Source organism: Hylaeus volcanicus, chromosome 6 (genome assembly GCF_026283585.1).
Source record: "Hylaeus volcanicus isolate JK05 chromosome 6, UHH_iyHylVolc1.0_haploid, whole genome shotgun sequence".
NCBI classification, from domain to species: Eukaryota; Metazoa; Arthropoda; class Insecta; order Hymenoptera; family Colletidae; genus Hylaeus; species Hylaeus volcanicus.
The window spans coordinates 14,615,963-14,633,862 of NC_071981.1; the positions used below are offsets into that span (position 1 = coordinate 14,615,963).

The 17,900-nt window shown below is 42.3% G+C and overlaps 1 protein-coding gene across 2 annotated transcripts in view; it reads left to right on the forward strand.

Moving 5' to 3' along the window:
- Positions 1-3,748: 3,748 nt before the first annotated feature.
- The window catches only part of LOC128878356 (protein apterous-like), a 63,552-nt gene continuing 49,400 nt past the window's right edge, over positions 3,749-17,900 (forward strand). For both annotated transcript variants that reach the window (XM_054126490.1, XM_054126491.1), the window contains exon 1: positions 3,749-4,686. In XM_054126490.1, coding sequence (XP_053982465.1) covers positions 4,639-4,686 — 48 coding nt within the window. In that variant the 5' untranslated portion in view covers positions 3,749-4,638. The remainder of the gene's footprint in view (positions 4,687-17,900) is intronic.

The window sequence follows — 17,900 nt, forward strand, 5'->3', positions numbered from 1 at the left end:
CAGTTAATCCTAAGACTTCTCGTGAAAGTTGAGAAGCTGGGTTGCAGAACTAAGTATGCTGGTTTTTATATAGGCTTGCTGAATTAAATTGTTAGTAGATCAAACTTGAGGTTCCACCAGGCTATCGACTTTCCTTTATATGAAAGTTGAATTAGAGACCTTAAAAACTGTTGAATTAAGTTGTTGGTGAATCAATTTTATGGTACCATCAGAATTTTGGTTCTTATGAGAGTGTAACTGAAAACTTGTCTAGTGATGATATGTATAGAGGCTTTGGTAAATTTTAAAATCAGTAGACAAGATCACAGGATAGTGTAGCATACGGAAGTGATACAGTATTGACAGGCATGACTAACGCAGTATGTCGTTACACCTATCTTAGCTTACCTGGGATTATTGTATATAGCTGATCGACAACTTCTCGATTACAGGACAATGCTTCCTATCACTTTCACACCGAACATTTATCAATTCTCGTGCGATGAAAGTTTGACAGTGTAAGTGAGCCCTCGGTAGTTTCATGTTTTCGCAGATTCCATCGCTTGGCGAGCGTCATCGAAGCCTACCGGTACGACGACGGTTTCCGTCTACGTTCGCCAACGAAACCGGTTCCTTTTTATGACGGAATATATCGGACGGACGGTCGTCGTTCTGTTTCAGCTGGTCGGTCTCATCGTCTCCACTAGTTCTGTCCTTCTTCTTACAGAGCTTCAACGACTGCCTCGATGTCCTGTTCCTCGCTGAAAACCTGTCGTTTCTTTTTTTTCTTCTTCATCCACGGAGACGCAACACCGGGAAGGAAGGAAGCGGCGCGCGCGTTACGCTCGAGACTCGAGTCTGCACGGAAAAAGAATGAAAACCGTGGCTCTTTTTCTTGAGCCTTTTGTTTATCAACGATAGCGCCACGGTCCTTTGGACCGGTGTTGTTTTGTCTCAGTGCTTCGAAGAGTTAGTCACTTCACCTTCGATAAACAAGAAATGTCAAAATGTCAAAATGTACATCGATAAGGGAACCGGGATAACTAAAAAATGAAGGAAATTTGAAACTTTGCAGAAGTGTAAAACGATGGTGTAACAGTGCAACTATTCTCTGTTTCATCGATGAGAGTGAAGAAACACCCTCAAAGAAATTACGGTTCGCGACATATTTTACTTTTGTAAAACAACAAATTATCGTAATATTTATTCTCACGTTGGTATGCCACTTACGTACCAATCATATTGTAAAAGTTAATAATATTTTTCGCGATTCATTCAGAAGTTTTTGTGGCTCCCTAGTGATACATCTCCCTCTTTTGGCCACCAAGAAATACATTGTGGCTCACTGGGGGGCCGTATAGCCCCCGTTGAGAATCCCTGGTATAATGCTATCCTTCGGTGGATGGCTAACGTATATAGCATGCTAAACATTCATTAAACGGTTAGGTCGGATGCCTGGAATGGTGTGAGACACATAAAATCAGAGGTGGAATTAAAAAATGAAAGAGCGATAAATTATCACTTCTATAATTATGTGTAGTTTCACTTTATGATCGCGAACAGTTACATCCACTACCGGATTCAACGGGCTAGGACAAATTCTGTGAAATATTAGCGGTACTCGCGGTCACAAAACTTTCACGCTACGTCCAAGCCCAGAACTGTCATGGCCATCGCTGTCTACTGCGGCTGGTTCGAAAGTGTTTTATTCATCTTGCAAAGCACGTTGTTTACTACTTGCGTCTTTATTGGTACTAAACGGAATCGTAAATGTGTAGCATGATTTACGCGATTTGAAATGCTACGTCCTTATTATTCGTGCATAGTGCTCCAATAATTTTACTCGCGATAGAAGCATCAACAATATTAATTTTGATCGAATAAAATATTAGATTTTTGCACGTGACTGATTTATATTTGACGTAAATCATTTCATTCGCCGACTACTTATTTTTCGATTAATATAGCGATATAGTTATATATAGTTATGCTGGACTAATAAAGTTCGCGATACCATCAATCTAATCTTTGTGTATGTGCTAATTTTCTGAACGCATTTTAACATTAAAATTATCGACGATCAACCCATGCCTATTCAAAATGCTACTTAGAAGAGTATTGGAGGATCAACCTGTGAGCTCGATGGAGGAAGTTGAAAGAGGTCACGTTTGCTCGCACGTCTAACGAATTTCTGTCTATCGTGGACAACGAAGCGAAACGCGGCATTGTGAAACGGCAAGAAAATCGCGGGCCAAAAAGTTTCAGCGAGCAGACAATGTCGTATATAAAGGCATCGCTCGGCGCGGGGCAAAAAGATGAAGGCCGCTACTATTCCATCGAATCGACTTTCCAGAGAGCGAAGTAAAAAGACCCACGCCCGGTGGAGAGACCGCAGAAAGCGTGGCCGGATGCAACTGGTCGCTTCGTTGATTTCAGGATTCTCCTCGAATGAGAAATGGGCAAAATTCTTATCTAGATAAAAATTTCAACTGTTCTAATTGTTCGAAGATATATATCGGAACATCGAAAAAGTGTTGATCGTACAAAGGGGTCTCGGTAGTGTAACGCTTCAAAAATCATGTATTTGGAAACTTTTTTAAAGAAAACTATAAAAATTGGTATATGGTAGGCTAGTTAGAAATTGGTCCAATATTATTCATTCATCAACAAGATACATTTTTTACTTTTATTGTTTCTAACATTTCAAATTCTTAGCATAATTGATTAGTTTATGAACTCTTAAATACATGTATAGTCCCAATCCCAATCATGCCTTGGGGGTATGCACAGTAAAGGTGGAGATTTATTACGTTCTTTTTTCATACTTGATGCAGTTGGCAACCCTAGTCTCGCGTGACCATAGGCGAACGCAACACGTCCGTGTAATTCGGTTGTTAATGCAAATGCCATGGTGGTTAACCCTTTGGTGCCCAAACCTAGACGCATCGAATATTATTTTTCTTTTTCTAGTGCAAGTCGGCGAATTTTATCGCGAATGCAACGAAGCAGTTAACAATTCTTTTAAACCCATTCTTTTTACTAAATGAGTAACAGATACTGCTTGTAGTTCATACGATAATATATCGTAATACAACGTAATGCAATTGAAAGAAAAAACATTAAACACTCCTGTCCCGCGTCGAACAAAACTCCAAACGTCTCGACACCCATTCGTTAAAAACTTTCTGTTATCGTGTAAAACGAGAACCGCGACAACATGTACCGACGATTGAGACGTTTACCTAATTCGTCAATTTTCTTTCTCCGCGATGCTCGATACCCTCGGCAACTGTCAACAGTAAACACTTCGTCGACCGAAAAATCGATAACAAATCTAATTCGAAGCTGTCCCGCAGCGACACGCGAAGTCTCGAAGAAGCAAACGTCCGTACTCACCTGGTCAGAGGCGCTTATACCCTCGAAACGCATACATAGGAGTCTACGCCACTGCGCGCCGCTGTCCTCCCGGTGGAGAGAAGGTTCTGTGGAACAGCAGCGTGGAGTCGAGTCGCCGGGATCGGAACAGAGAGAGAGAGGGAAAGACGGAACCACTGGATAGAGGAGAAGAGGGAAAGCCGGGTTCCGTGCATGGGCGGTGCCAGTTGTTCCTCGTTCCACGGGAGAGGGGGCGTAGGTGGGCCGTCCTTCGTGGAATCGTGTCCGCCCCACCTTCTGTCGTGCAGTTTTCACGGTTCCACCGCGATGCGGCGCTAGCTCTGGCTGGAACCAGTTGCAGCTGTACCGGTTCCCTCACTCCGCATCGCGGCTTCGGCACGGCAGACGGGCCTGTGAAGTATTTACCGTGGCGCAGCGTGCTCGCGCGTACCTTCGTTCCCTTGGCGTTCCGTTCCTTTGCGGCGTGTCGTCGTCGGGTCTCGTCGAGTGCCGTCACCGGGCACATGCGCCATGAAACGGGCCTGATATGTGCGTCCGGTCGTTCCTTCGCCGGAGGACGGACTGAGAGATCGATCCCCCGTTCCGTCGACGCTCGGAGGACACCTCGAGAGTGGTAGTATTCGAGTGCAGGTGCGCGGACCGGCCCGGTGTTGCTTCGTTCGTTCGGTCTAACCAAAAGTGCTTTTGTGAACTTGTTCGGGTTTGCGTTATCTGACGATGGAACCAGGGATCCCGCGACTGGATTCCGTATCACGGACTGCGCTCGGCCATCCCGGCTCGCGCGGATGAACCTGTCAGTGATTGTGCAGTGAAAAGGGGTGTACTTTTCGACCCGGAGAACCTGTGACTCTGCTCGGTGTCATCGTTATCGTTCTCCGACATCGGAGCAAGCCAGAGTCGGGGTGATTCTTTTTCAGACGAGATGTGCCCGCGAGGGCGCGCCTTTCACCCTCACGGACAGCGATCGGTACTGCCCGAGATCGTCCTGTGAGACGGAATCGGTGAGAGTCGAAGAGGACCCGCGGGGTTCGGTTAGTGACGTTCTCGAGTGCGGAATAGTCCTCGAAGGGAGGAAACTACGAGAGAACGGTAGAACAAAGGTGACAGCGGTGGCGAAGGAGGAAGAAGAGGCAGAAGAAGAGAACCTGCGCAGCGGACGCCATCTCCGCGTTATCGGCAAGCGGATCCTCCGGGACTCCCCCCCAAGCAGCTTCGGCGTCGCGCACCCTCGGCGGGATCTACCCCGCGACAGCAGCCACCCTGATGGGAGTGTATGAGGAGCGCGCCCCTCCTACCACCGGCATGCACTGGGTGAGTGTCATCCCTCTGTACTCTCTCCTTTGCTCATTGGCCGTACGCGAACCGTCAAGGGGTGCTCCGGCTTTTGTGTCGGTGGCCTCGATGATCTGCGGATGATGATCCTTGCCCATCCCTTTGATCTTCTCCGTGTCTGCACTTCTGCGAGCTGACGCTTCCACTTCGCGGAGGGGTTTCTTTTTTTTTAGAACGTTGCGCCGAACGGAAGGCCGCGACTTTTCGGAGTATCTGTTGGATGATCCGTCGCGTGTTTCGCGATCGAGTTTCGAGGTCTTAACGCGGAAAAAGCCGGTCGATTCGACCCATGTACTTTGGATTTGAAATCACTGGATTGTTGATAACGGTCTTGCTTCAATTTATGGTGGAGATGATTGCAGTAGGGAACTGGTACATATCGATCGATTTGCTCCTCTTCAGCGTCGGTAGCTTTGGTGTTAACGGCCAAACTGTAAAGACGATGACGGATTTGTGAACTATGTAGGATTCGATAGCATATGGCAGGTCGGTGATTCGTGAATGATAGTATTTGCCGAAGGATAGTGCGTCTTTCGAAATATTTTCTAAAAAAGCAGAAGAAGATATTAGGATCGTTCGATTGTTGATGTAAAGTTTCTAGCTTTATTCGGCTAGCCGAGATTACTCGACGCGAAGTCTTTGGTTATAGCAAAGAGTAAACTTTGGGTGGACCAGCGTGGGAATAATCAGTTTTGGAGCTGTAGGCAAAATTTAATGCTTTCCGCCGTTGGTGCAGGGTCTCTGTCTCGCAAACGTTCCTCGGGTAAACAGGGTTTCTCGTTCTAAATTCCTGAATGACAGCAGGTCACAAAAGATAATAAGCTTTTTCGAATTTAGGAGTCGATCGATCCCAAGTTGCCCGTTGTCAGAATTCTCGAAAACTCGAATTACCTGTCACCAAACTACTCCAAGAATAGAGGAAAGTGTTCAAAGTCGGAGTCCAATTAGTTTTTCTTGTATAATTTTCCTAAAAGCCTGTATTGGCAGAATTCATGTTCAAAACTACAAATTAAAACAATTAAAAACATTCTCAAATTTACGCAGACTTGTCAAAAATAGTGGTTTCGTAAAACGTGATCAAAATCTGACCAAAATCTGACATCCTACATATTACAACTGCCTAAAAGGATGCGTCTTGAAAAAATGTGTACTCGCGTTCCTCATTTCACATTTTCTCGATTAAAATAACGAACAAGTGAGCAATTAAGTAAATGATGTTCCGGTTGAGCCACGATTAGAACAGAGTTTCTAGTTCCTCTCATTGCATAATTGCATCAAAGTTGTTTTAGGCATATTAAACAGTTCACCAAGATGGATACCTTTCAATTTAGAAATCAAATTATATCGAAGAGAGGACACGATGAAACAATTTCACAAATCACGAATATGAAAATCAACGCGTTACTCCATAACGCTAAATAACAATTGAATGACGTGATTCCAGTCTCCACCTGTTAGTAGCAAGTACTTAACAAAAATGGTGCGCCCGTCTTTGATCACTTTTCTCTCGCTTCGTTCGCTAAAAATTCGAACAACTTTGCTTCGATCAAAGTTGCACGATATTAATCGAAGCCTCGAGTTGAATGGAATAAGAAGATGAAGGCGAATCGAACGCGACGCGTTGTATGTACCTCTTAATGGAAACAAATCCTGGGTACGGGTAATTCGAGTCGGTGATTTTATTGGTCCTGATCCCGTAATTGGAATATTGCTGGTCGTCGCGCGACCAGTCGCGGACGGGTCCGACGCTTATCGGCGACGTAACGCCCGGGTGATATATTCACCGAGCAACGACGACACGGGCAAAACGGGTTTCTTGATCCGCGACGTTGTAGATCGGCGACGACAGAAAAAACACCGACGACGAGAGTCGTCGCGAACATCGGCGCAGGGTTTGACGGATCGCTGCGAAGGTCACGAATTTTTTGGTGTCATAGGTATAATGAATCGGGGACGCGAGGGTTCCGTTTGTCAATCGATACCATTGCGAACGATATAGGTGTTTGGAAATTCAAATTTTCTTGTAGAGGCATATAGTAGAAAGTTAGTTAATATCTGACAGTTGGTTAACGCTTACTTCAGGTATCAACACTAAAACTAGATACTCGTATTTCTTATGTGCACTATTATATCTTTGAAAATAGAGAATGGAGAAGCGAATCAATTCATGAAATTTTTATTAAATATAAATTCGCCTCGCGTTTTCGATAATATTATTGTATCTCTAATTGTGAATGATACTTAGCGGTTCCTTTTATTTCATAAATATACCTAAAACACTATATAGAACACAATTTCGTTCATGGTTACTTAATTTCGTAAAAGAATGAACGGTTCGGCAATATTTGATCTCTACAATTAATTTATCCGACATCATCGGACAGTGCAACGTCCGTTGTTATCCAAAATAATTTTGAAACGTCGTACCGAATCTGCCTTGGTGTAAATCCACTCGTACCTCGCCCTCCATCGGTGCAATCGTGTAGTATCAAACGCAAGAACGTTGTTCGGTGTTCGGATCGGTGACATTCGTTTCCATCTCACAAGCGTGCAATCAGCGAAGCCGGTGTTCATCTTCGAGGAATGTTAATTCCGTTTTAAACGACTGCTCGATGACCGCGCCGTTAACGGGTACACCTTGTAAACAAACGTAATTGATTGTTCCGTGTCACCGCGTTGGCTGCTAATTGAACCGATGCATTAACCGCGCCTACGCCGACGAAAGGAGGTAGACGCGAAACGCTTTCAGCCGACATTTTTCGCGACAATTCGCTTCGAATTAACCAATCGAGAACCGTACAGTTTACTTATAAAATTAAACAGAAAAGAACATTTATCATACGGAATTGTATAATTGGTCGTTTTTCGTGGATATTTCGCCTCGAATTAACTCCAACGAAAAGCAAACAGTGGAATAATGCAAATTTTATGCGACAGTTTATTTATTTCTCGAAAAATTAAATAGAAGATAACAAGAAATTTATCGTTATCATACAGAATTGTATAATTCTACAGTATTTGAGGAACGATCATAATTCAGGGGTTGAAAAATCACTCCGATTCGAAGGCGCGAATAGTTATCATAGTGTTTTACAAGTCCCACACTTTGTTCAAACTTTATAAAATTGAAAAGGAGCGTTTGGAAACTTTGTAAACTGAAAAGAAATTGAAAATAAACCGTTAGATTAACGCATCATTGGTTCTTAGTGGGTTAAACAGAGTTCAATGTCAAAGCGTAGATATGAACGACGATTATGACAGCTGTCCCTGTTCTTCGTTGTTGACGGGTCGGATTTTATCGAACGCAGGTCATTTCTGTTGTACCAAAACTTTCTTATCAATAAACATATTATTTCCAGAACTACATCCATTCATACTTCCAGAGACAATTTTCAAATTTCACCGTTTCGATCCACAACTTTTAAATCCTCTTCCATAATACGTATCCTTTACTTCTACATTCCGAAATTCACAAGGAAAGTTACAGAACCATTTACATTTTCCACCAACCACTTGTGCTGATTATTATCCATGTTCTCTGTCAGAACTTATTTTATACTGAATATATTTCAGTTCTACAAATTTCATAACGCTAGAATATTCGTAATTCATATGAAATAAACGTAAAACGTAACTGAACAGTGTTAAAAATAATTCAACCTAACGATAAAGCCAAGAAAGAACTGGCACAGCTGAAAACGACTCACCAACTGTAAGGAATATACGGTACAAGCACAAATCCTTGTCATTTTCCATGATTTCGATCAGGAAAATTAATGTAACACGGTTTTTCAAAAAGAAAAATTATTCTGGTCATCGAATTCGTCATAGATTCGATTCGTATCTTCGTTCAAATGCTTTCGACTTAGAAACTTGAAGCAAAAATGTGTTAAACGAGCGCTGAAGGCGATGATCGAGGACACGGTGCGTATCATTCATCACCGAACCCTACCAACCTCGATCGAACTCGATCGACCGCCCGGTTTGCTTCTCCATTGGTTGAAAAGAAAAAGAATCTCTCGAATGCGTGCGAAATAATTCGGATTAGAAGAGTCGCTGGATAGCCCCGTGTTCGAGTGAAATTAATTTTGTGTTGGGCGTGCAGAACCGGTAGCGGTTCCGTCGCCCTCCCAACGAACAAATCTCAGGACTCGTCCCTCAGGATCCTTGCCATTCGTTCGGCTGGTTTAATAGATTTCTCACTGTCTCGGATGGACCTACTCGCGCCACCGTACCTTGGGGCTGCTTCTCCGATATTTCTATTGGGTTGAACGAGAAGTTCGTGCGTTTTTATTCTAAATGAAAACTTTGGTAGTAATTATCACGAAGCTATTGTATTCCAAAATTTGTAGATGATGGATATTTCCAACAACATAATTCCATGAAACGCACAAAAAGAGACTAACGAAGGCAAGTAAACTTTACCATTTCTTCCTGAATAATGTACGAGAAAACCTGTACACAGAGTCAACATTTTGTGACAGGCAAAAAGTTATGGGGATACTCGAAGTGCTTGCAAAACCGAAATTAGTCGCTTCTGGTAGCCTACGTTTTTTGATATGTATCGGTTAGAATCGCTGTTTCCGTCGGGACGAGAACGACTTCGAGAAGTCCGCGAATCGAGTGGCGTAAATATTTTGTTTACCGAAATACCGCCGGTCCGATTAAAGCCTATCGCGTAAAGTCCACAGGCGCCGGGCGTTGAACGTCCTAATCTCCTTCGACGATTATTTTATCGTTCTCGGAGCGTGAACAGAACCAGCGAGACGATTTTTCGACGTTTCGTGTTCCCGTGGACCGATTTTCTCGCTGGCTGGCCGTTGCGCAACGCGATTTTCCCACCGCCGCCCGATGTCGTGATAATTCATTTCGCGACCACGGCAAAATACGAAAATAAATAACCGATCCCCTCGCTCGTTCCCGTGAATTACGACCAGCGAATTTTTGGGACTCGTTGGTCGTTCCGACGAGAATTATATACGCTGCGTCGGAGGCGAGTCTCGTCGGAATGCTGTCTTGTTCGAATTAGATAGAGCGAAGATGCGAGAATTCAACGCTAAAATTAAAGGATGTCTTCCGGAGACTCGTTGAATTATTGCGTTTTCTATTCACTTCGGATGGGTTATTATATTGTTCCTACAATGCGAACGACTGCTGTTTCGGTCGATGTGCTTCCTTGCCCTGTCTTCTACTTTACGATTCGTGCCTAGGCTCGAAATATATTTGTTCGGCGCTTTGCAGAACATTGCAGTAAATTGTCACTGAAATTTGTATCCAAGTACAGGGGAAATCAACCCTTTGAGATTCGGATTTTTTAATCTCGGTTGATTTTCGTCGTATTAGGTGTCTGTAGGGTAAGGGCGTGTAACAATATGTGACGGAGAGAAAACAGATTTTAGGAAGAATAGTAACCGAGTCCATGTTACACTTGAAAAGCCACGAATGCAACAATATATAACGTATCATCAATAATTTTTCATTGAAGATTTAATTCATTTTATGCATCGGTGAAAATATGAATGTACATAGTAATCATGAATGTTTTCATTTAGAACACAAAAATCTCATGTAATTCGTATCGTATATATTTTATTAAAAATCTGAAGTTTTCTTTGGAAAATCTTTTATATAAAACATTAAGAAAGAAGAATTCAATAGAAAACATTTAGAGAATCGATATCCCAACGAATGCTCACATAAAATTGCAGGAAAATGACTCGCAACGTTCATAGGAGCCATCGACCCTTATTCTCCATTTTCTGGCAAATCGTATGTACCGAACCTTTGCGTTCCTTTCCTCGAGTCTTCAAAAGTGACAGCATTACCCAATACGTGATTTTCATAAGAATATTCTGCGCTATTAGGTCGAAATATCGCGGAGCTTCTTAGAGATAAACTTGTCACATACTGGTGACAGTCGTGGCCCGATTCGGCGTCGTTTAGTCTCACGACGCTTTCGATGTTTTCCACGCTCGCGAACTGGACGCGTGCGTCAGCGTGGAGCCGAGGCTCAGCGAAGAGAGTGTGTGATTATTGTAACTTCGATGAGATAAGGGCATCGTGCCACGAACGTGTCTGCTCGTGATAGTGGTCCGTTTGTGCCCGGCGTAATTTATTAGCAGACCGGACTGTGATATATGCGCGGCGGTCATCGCGATCCAGAACGCTCCAAACCTTTTTCGCAGTTTGATGGAACGTTTAATTTCGTTCGATCACCTTCGGTTATTACCGAGAAAAACGCAGACCGCTCGAATGTCCTGTTGTTGCTTGATTAGTTTCTCTGTTAATGGGTGTATGTTCTTTTTCATCGGTTTCGAGGCAATTTTCATGGAAACTTTTGGAGCGAATGTACTTGATGTAAATTTTTGTAAGTTACGTTGATTTATACACGTAGACTCTGCATTGTATATACAGGACTCTGTTCAATGTTTTGTTGCCTTGCTCAATTTATTGGAAAGTTGTGCATAATATTCCATGTCGCGTCATGTTCTATAATATGAATATGCCCCTCAGGGACTGTGGCTATGTGTAATTGTAGCTGCAGTACGGGTTTAGCGATCCCGAGGTACCCGAGCTATGAAATAAACGCAATTTTAAAAACAGTCTAACAAAACAGTCGATGACAGGAACGGTTATACTTTCGGTAATTTTGAAATTTTGTCAATATAATTTCGAAGAAACATTTTAAATGCTTCAAGCAACAAGGACATCAAGAAAAATCTATTTTTGCCCCAGAAAGAAAGAGTAGCCCTTTAATGTCTCTATTTTTAATTTGTTATATAGCAAATTAAATAACGAATATAATCGAGCATCGTAATAGCAAGGCGATCGAACGAAATTAAATATTCGATGATTTCTCTAAGAACCATTAAAGAAATTTGTAACAACGAAAGTCTTCCAGCAAACTGAACCATGGAAAGGTTTGATAAATAGGCGCTACGTCAGCATTTTATTTATTGCGCCACTTGATATAGTCGCGAGAGGACTCGTAGAAAAACTGACTCCAAACCGCAACCACAATTCCTTGATAACTCTGGTAGGGATTAGTATCCTAGAAATAGAAGGACTAGTCTTTCTTTACAACGTACGCAGTTCTCGATCAATGATCTTAGGATTTTTCAAGTAAATCAATTATATTAGGCGTAGAAATTAATTATGTGGCTTCGCATTTAATTATTTACAACGTCAGTTCAAACAGAAATATTTATTGAGCATTTTGTTACATTAAAGTACCTTGGTGGGAACGAAACACAGGGATTGCTTTCGACAATTTTGTTTTTTACTAACCATGTATACCTGTTTAGAATGTATTACCGAGGGAACATTCAAAATCGTATAGTTTTCTTTCGTAAATAAATAGCGAGATTACTTTCGGAAGGCACAGAAATAATTTCTACACTTGATATTTCACGTGTACTGCGTAAAGGTTGCGTTGTTTCGTTTTCTTTTTTTTACATCTTTCACTCGTGGTCCTCGAAGAAATACAACGTGGCCCATTGGAATGCCCGTAATGGCTCCCGTTGAGGATCCCTGGTCCACGCGACACCATCGAAATGGAAACACGTATTCAGAGACACGAGAAACCGATTATTTAAATGCTAAGAGCGACCGAGAGATGCAATGACAGAAAGCGGCGCATGCCGAGCAGGCCAAGAATCACGACCCGACCCCGAGATATTGGTTCCCTCCTTTGCGTTCCGTGAAAATTCAGCTCCCGTCTCCGCTGCCAACAATGCGATCCAACTGCAATGGATCACGCCCGAATCGCGATCGATCCGTTGAAAGAGTGAGTGAACGCCTCGATCCTTGGCTACGAGGCACGTCTCAAGATTTCACAAAATTACATCAACGAGAACGAATGATTATGAAAGTTCTGGAATCGAAACGCGAAGGCTAGAGCCGCTTGCTTTGCTACCAGTTTCACTGTTTAGCGAATTTGAAAAATGCCCGTGGAAACAAAAATGTTGAACAAGGTTTCCTCTCTTCAAACTTCTTTTCCAAATATTAGAACAAAGCTGATGTAACCGAGCCAATCAGTGTCACAGCAGTATAAGTCCATACTTTTTATAAATGAAGCTTCTGTTATCAATGCTTAGAAAATATGTCGATCTGTCTGGTATATGGAAAATAGGAGGAAATACGTGAACAAGTGTAAAGATATATAAAATATCAACGGTAATATTCATATTACACCGTTTAGGAGATAAGACATGCTCTCGTTTAAGTTTCGATTCTTTTTCTGTACTCGCGAAAATATGAATTTGCATAAACATTTTCAGTCTAGTTATTAGCGACACAATCGGATGATTTATTACCGTGAACACTATAATAATATATGTATAGAGTGTTGCATAAAATGCAGGCATGCTTCGAAAGTGCACTGAACGCACACAAATAATAAAACGATAGCTATCGATTAACCATTGACTCGATCAACACGATCGAGCGACTTTCCACGGCGCCTGAGCAATCCGATCGCTATGGATATTAATTTTTTTTTAAATTCGCGAATCTATTGCGCTTTTACGGTTGGTTGCAACATCGCATCGTTTTGCAAGTTCGATGAATCAACAAAGTACGATGCGAAGACATAATTTCCGTTCGTTGCTCGAGCGATCGAGCGACTGCCAGCCAAATGGATCGAAGAGGGTAACGAAACGAAACGTACTCGGATAAGAGGCGATATGTATTTTGTGCTAAGACGAACGCGAACGATACACCTCGCATATTAAATCGAACGATGCTGTCCTTGCCGTGCATCCGCTGCTTTATTGCACAACCACCCGAGATTGAACGAAAGGAAGCAAAATAATTTGATCAATTTGGAACTGGGAACACGTAATGCCAATTGAGAAATTACCAACTTTGTCGGTCTCCTTCTTTTTCCGGGAATATGACAAGCCCGCAATCTCGGCTATAAAAACAGGGATGCGTGAGTTTTCTTGGCAACAGAATGTGTAAGAATTTTGGTACAAAGACGAGATTTATTAGTGAAATGGAACACTCGTTTGCAGACATTGTTTGGTTGTTTGGATTAGAAGAACTCAGATTCTATACTAACAACAACTAATAATCGGTTATATTTAACAAGAGGTTGTTTGAACGTCATAATTCCTTCATATCAACTACGATTAAAAATCACTTGTCCTACTTTTCACAAATTCGTAACAAAATCAAGAATTAAAACGTAAATTCATCTTATAAGAAAATTCTAGGTACTTAGGTACGTAACGTGGTCACTTCAAAAAATTTGCATGGATTCAAAGTCGACAGAATTGATCTAATAAAACGTAATCGAGGAATGTTCTTTCAGTTCAAAAGCAGAAGGATCTATCAATGATCGTATCTTTCTAGATTCCACATTTTCTCCAAATAATTCTTTCTATCGTATCGGTGGTAGTTTGTTCACGTGCGAAGGCACGGAGAAGATACGAAGTTGAAATTCGTAAACATCGGCAATCCAGCGACGATATAAAATTTGAAGAGGTACAATTTGGACAACCAGAACGCATCGTGCTACTCTCCCCTACGCGCAGTTGGTTGTATGTAACACCTTGACGTTTACGGTCACATTTTCTGAAGTGGCCTGTATATTTGGAATCCAGTCGGACGATTCACTCCTCGTAGTGACTTTTTCTTCGCGGCAGAGGCTGCCGAATAAAATGGAGGTGGCACAGTAGCACGAGTAGCCGCGGTCCAATATTTTTGTCCACGAGTGGCTCGATCCGGTCAGTTGGTAGCCGCTCGCCGCGGAGAAGTGCAGATAGCGAGCAGTTTATCGGTTCTCTGCGGTGTTAACCGTCGCCCACGCGTTTTAAGAGAGAAACCGCAGCATCCCAGTGGTGCGGCGAGTGGACGACGAGGCTGTTTATTGTTATCACTATCATGGCCGGCCAAGGGAAGCCGATACGCACCAACACGGAGGACGCGCGTGCTTATAGAATCGAGAAAGCTGTGCTTGTGGCCGATTGCTCTGTTTGTCGACCGTGGATCGTTGGACACTGGATATCGGTTTCACTCCAGTTTCCTGGTTAGCACTGTTCGCTGGGGCGATTTTCCAGCCGATAACTTTAAACTTGGACGATCCTTCGCTGCCTAAACTGATCGTTAGCTTGCCTCCTCGCTTGGAGAAGTTTCGCTATTCGGGAAACTTTGACGATGACTCGAATAAATAATGTTTTATACATTTGCTCGTCGAGAGATTTATGTCGAATGTAAAAGGCTTGTCCGAAAGGAACTTCAAGATTTTGTTTAACACTTTGTCTACCGATTTATTGCGGAGGAATCTGCACTTTAGATATAAATTCTTACGTTAGTATGGACAATTGATTGGCTCCAAAAAAGAATAATATATTTGCGAATAAATTTCATAGTATTTTATTTTTCATAGTATTTTAACATTAAAAAGTACCACTTTATAGAGTTTTCCAAATTAGGCAAACCACGATCACTGGTTTTCGAAAAAATCGTTTCCGTATAAATACAAAATTTAATCAATCACAAATTTACACTCGGAGAGTAGAGAATGATGATAAATAAATTCATTTTCTAATAATGGTGGAAAATCACCAGCCTTGAATCTTACAAACGTTGAATTGTTCTAACGTTCACACCATCTTCAAATGCTAACTTTATAATTTCAGCAAGATTCATTATCGGTTTTCCAAGTTTATATTCGTATACAAAAATTATACGAATATTCTAAGTAATCATCAGTTTTTATAACGAGGTTTCGATATTTCTGTTCTAAACGTCTTTAATGTTCAGTGATATTAACAGAGCATATTTCTTCCTCTTTAATAGGCACAACTTATCTTTAGGAATCTTCCGGCCGAATTCAGAGTTCAATAGTAGTCTTCCAAGCGCTCAACGTCTTTTGGATCACTTAAACTTTCCCTAGAGTGAGCACCTTACCGGAGAAACTCCGAATTTTGCGATTACTTTTCGTCCCTTTAATCGACGGTCAAGCTTTCGATTCGCTCGAGTCAGACCACTGAAATATACGTTCGGCACGCTTCCACCCGGTTACCAGGGAGCTTCTCCAGTCGTCCTTGAAACTTTTCCCGGGAGAAGTTTCCCGGTGGAACCTTCTCATGGCGGAGTGGAATCGATTCGAGCCGTTTTCCCATCGTTAAAGCGCGAGAGACGTCTCGTCTCGTTCGTCGTTTGCCAACGAGGGGGAACCTTCGGAGAAAAATTCTCGCGGTCGTTCCTGATCCATACCGATGGCTCACATAAATCATAAGAGATTGCGGAGCGCGACAAAAAGAATCGCGCTCCAATTACCTCGATTCCCTCGCCGAGGAGAAGGAAAATGTCGCCGATGAAAGGAGAAAAAGTTGGGAAGTTGATCCTCTCGAGTTTGTCGCGTCGTGGTTCCTGTGCGCAACGTGAAATAAATTTGATTAGATGCGACGCAGACGTTTCGCGCAATCGTTAGCACCTTCTTCCCGTATCTATGGACGTTCTATCGATCTTTTCGCACGGAATGATCGATTGTTTCGGGTGTAGCTGGAAAAAGCGAAATCGAGTCTGACTATCCACAGTTTTTCCCTGTTATTCTCGTTTAAGCATAATTATATTCTTTGGGTTGTACTTTCAAAATTCAAATCTTGTTTATTACTGTTTATTTGCATATCTTACTCTTTGAAATTCCAAATCACGTTGTTTTTGTTCGGTTCACGATCGAGATAGCGTGTTGACGCCCAAAACATTAAAGAAAATTCTATCCAACACTCTTTCGCGAGGAACCTTCGTTTTCGTTTCCACATGGGAATATCCAGTTTTTCCGCTTCTCATCTTGTGCTCCAAAAAAAAAAAAAATTCCTAATACTTTTCACGGGTGCTCGCGTTAGCCATTCATTTATTCATTCAGCACACAAACTCCGGCGTCAACCAGCAAAAATAAAAGAATGAATCACCGATTCGTTATCAATCCCGAAGTCAAGCTGCGGACTCACTAAATCATATCCTTATCGCGGGCAGCAGCCGTTCAATGTGTCCACGTACACGCACGCACATACACAGACATTCACACGGATGTGAAAGAAACGAAGGAAAAAAGAAAAGGAGGTGCGCGCACGGTTGCAATTGGCGGTTGATATCTCGAAACTGTTGGACCACTGACGGCGCACAATCGACGTGTCGTGGTTGTCGAGCGGCATTTCTGCCGGCATTCTACAGGCTTTCCGTGTCGGCATCCCGCGAGGCGGATTCCGCGCTCGTTATTTACTCTACGTTTCGCGAAAATGAAAAAGGCGGAGTCTTGTGCAAGCTCGCCAACCGGTGAAAGTCCCTATCGAGGCGCTAGGCGTCAGAGTCCACTCTCGAGATGGATAAGGATCGTCGGAGAGCGAAGATCGAACGACTCGGGCAATTTTACCGATATCGTCGAACAAAATGAAGCTTACTTTTATATACTATGAGTCATCTATAATTTTACCGAATATCATGATTTATTTACACTCTTTTCTACGATAATGAAAATTCAAACTCGACTCTTTAATTGACGCATATAATCCGTGTATAACGCGTGTGAAAACTTTAAATTAAATTGAGATTACTTGGAATCCAGAATTCTACGCAATGAAAACCTACAAAACAGGTAACATTGTAAAATAAATGTAATATACCAAGTAAAGGATAACAATCGAAAAGAAAGAAGACGAAAATTTTGAATCGTATATTTAATTTTACTTTTTCATAATTGGAATATGCGACGTACAACTGTTTACAATCTTGGTCCCATCGTTAATCACGAGTCTATTACTAATGCCCTTAAACTATTACGAATGCCCTTAAACCTGACAGTACTCGGGTATCTGGGTCGCAATGCCTAACTCGTCGTTTGCATAAAGAAGATGCTCGTCGTCCGTGAAATTCTCGCGTTAGAGTACCATGTGTACATACGTATAGATACAATGTAGATGCTCCGTTTGTTTGCTCCAAAACGGGGGACGGCACTAAAAAACAGCGTATTCGTGAGAAACGTGCATGCACATGGAAGTATCGCGAGATAATTTCTATTTACCAAAAGAAACAACTCTATTTGCATTCGTTGCCGGCGCTTTTTTCGTCAGCGTCTAATATAGGGAGTCACTGGGAAATCTCATTGAGCCGCGTCGAAAGAAAAGCGCAGACTATGAGACCGCGGTGCTCGCGAGAAATTTTTCGCGCTTTACGAGTGCGATTTA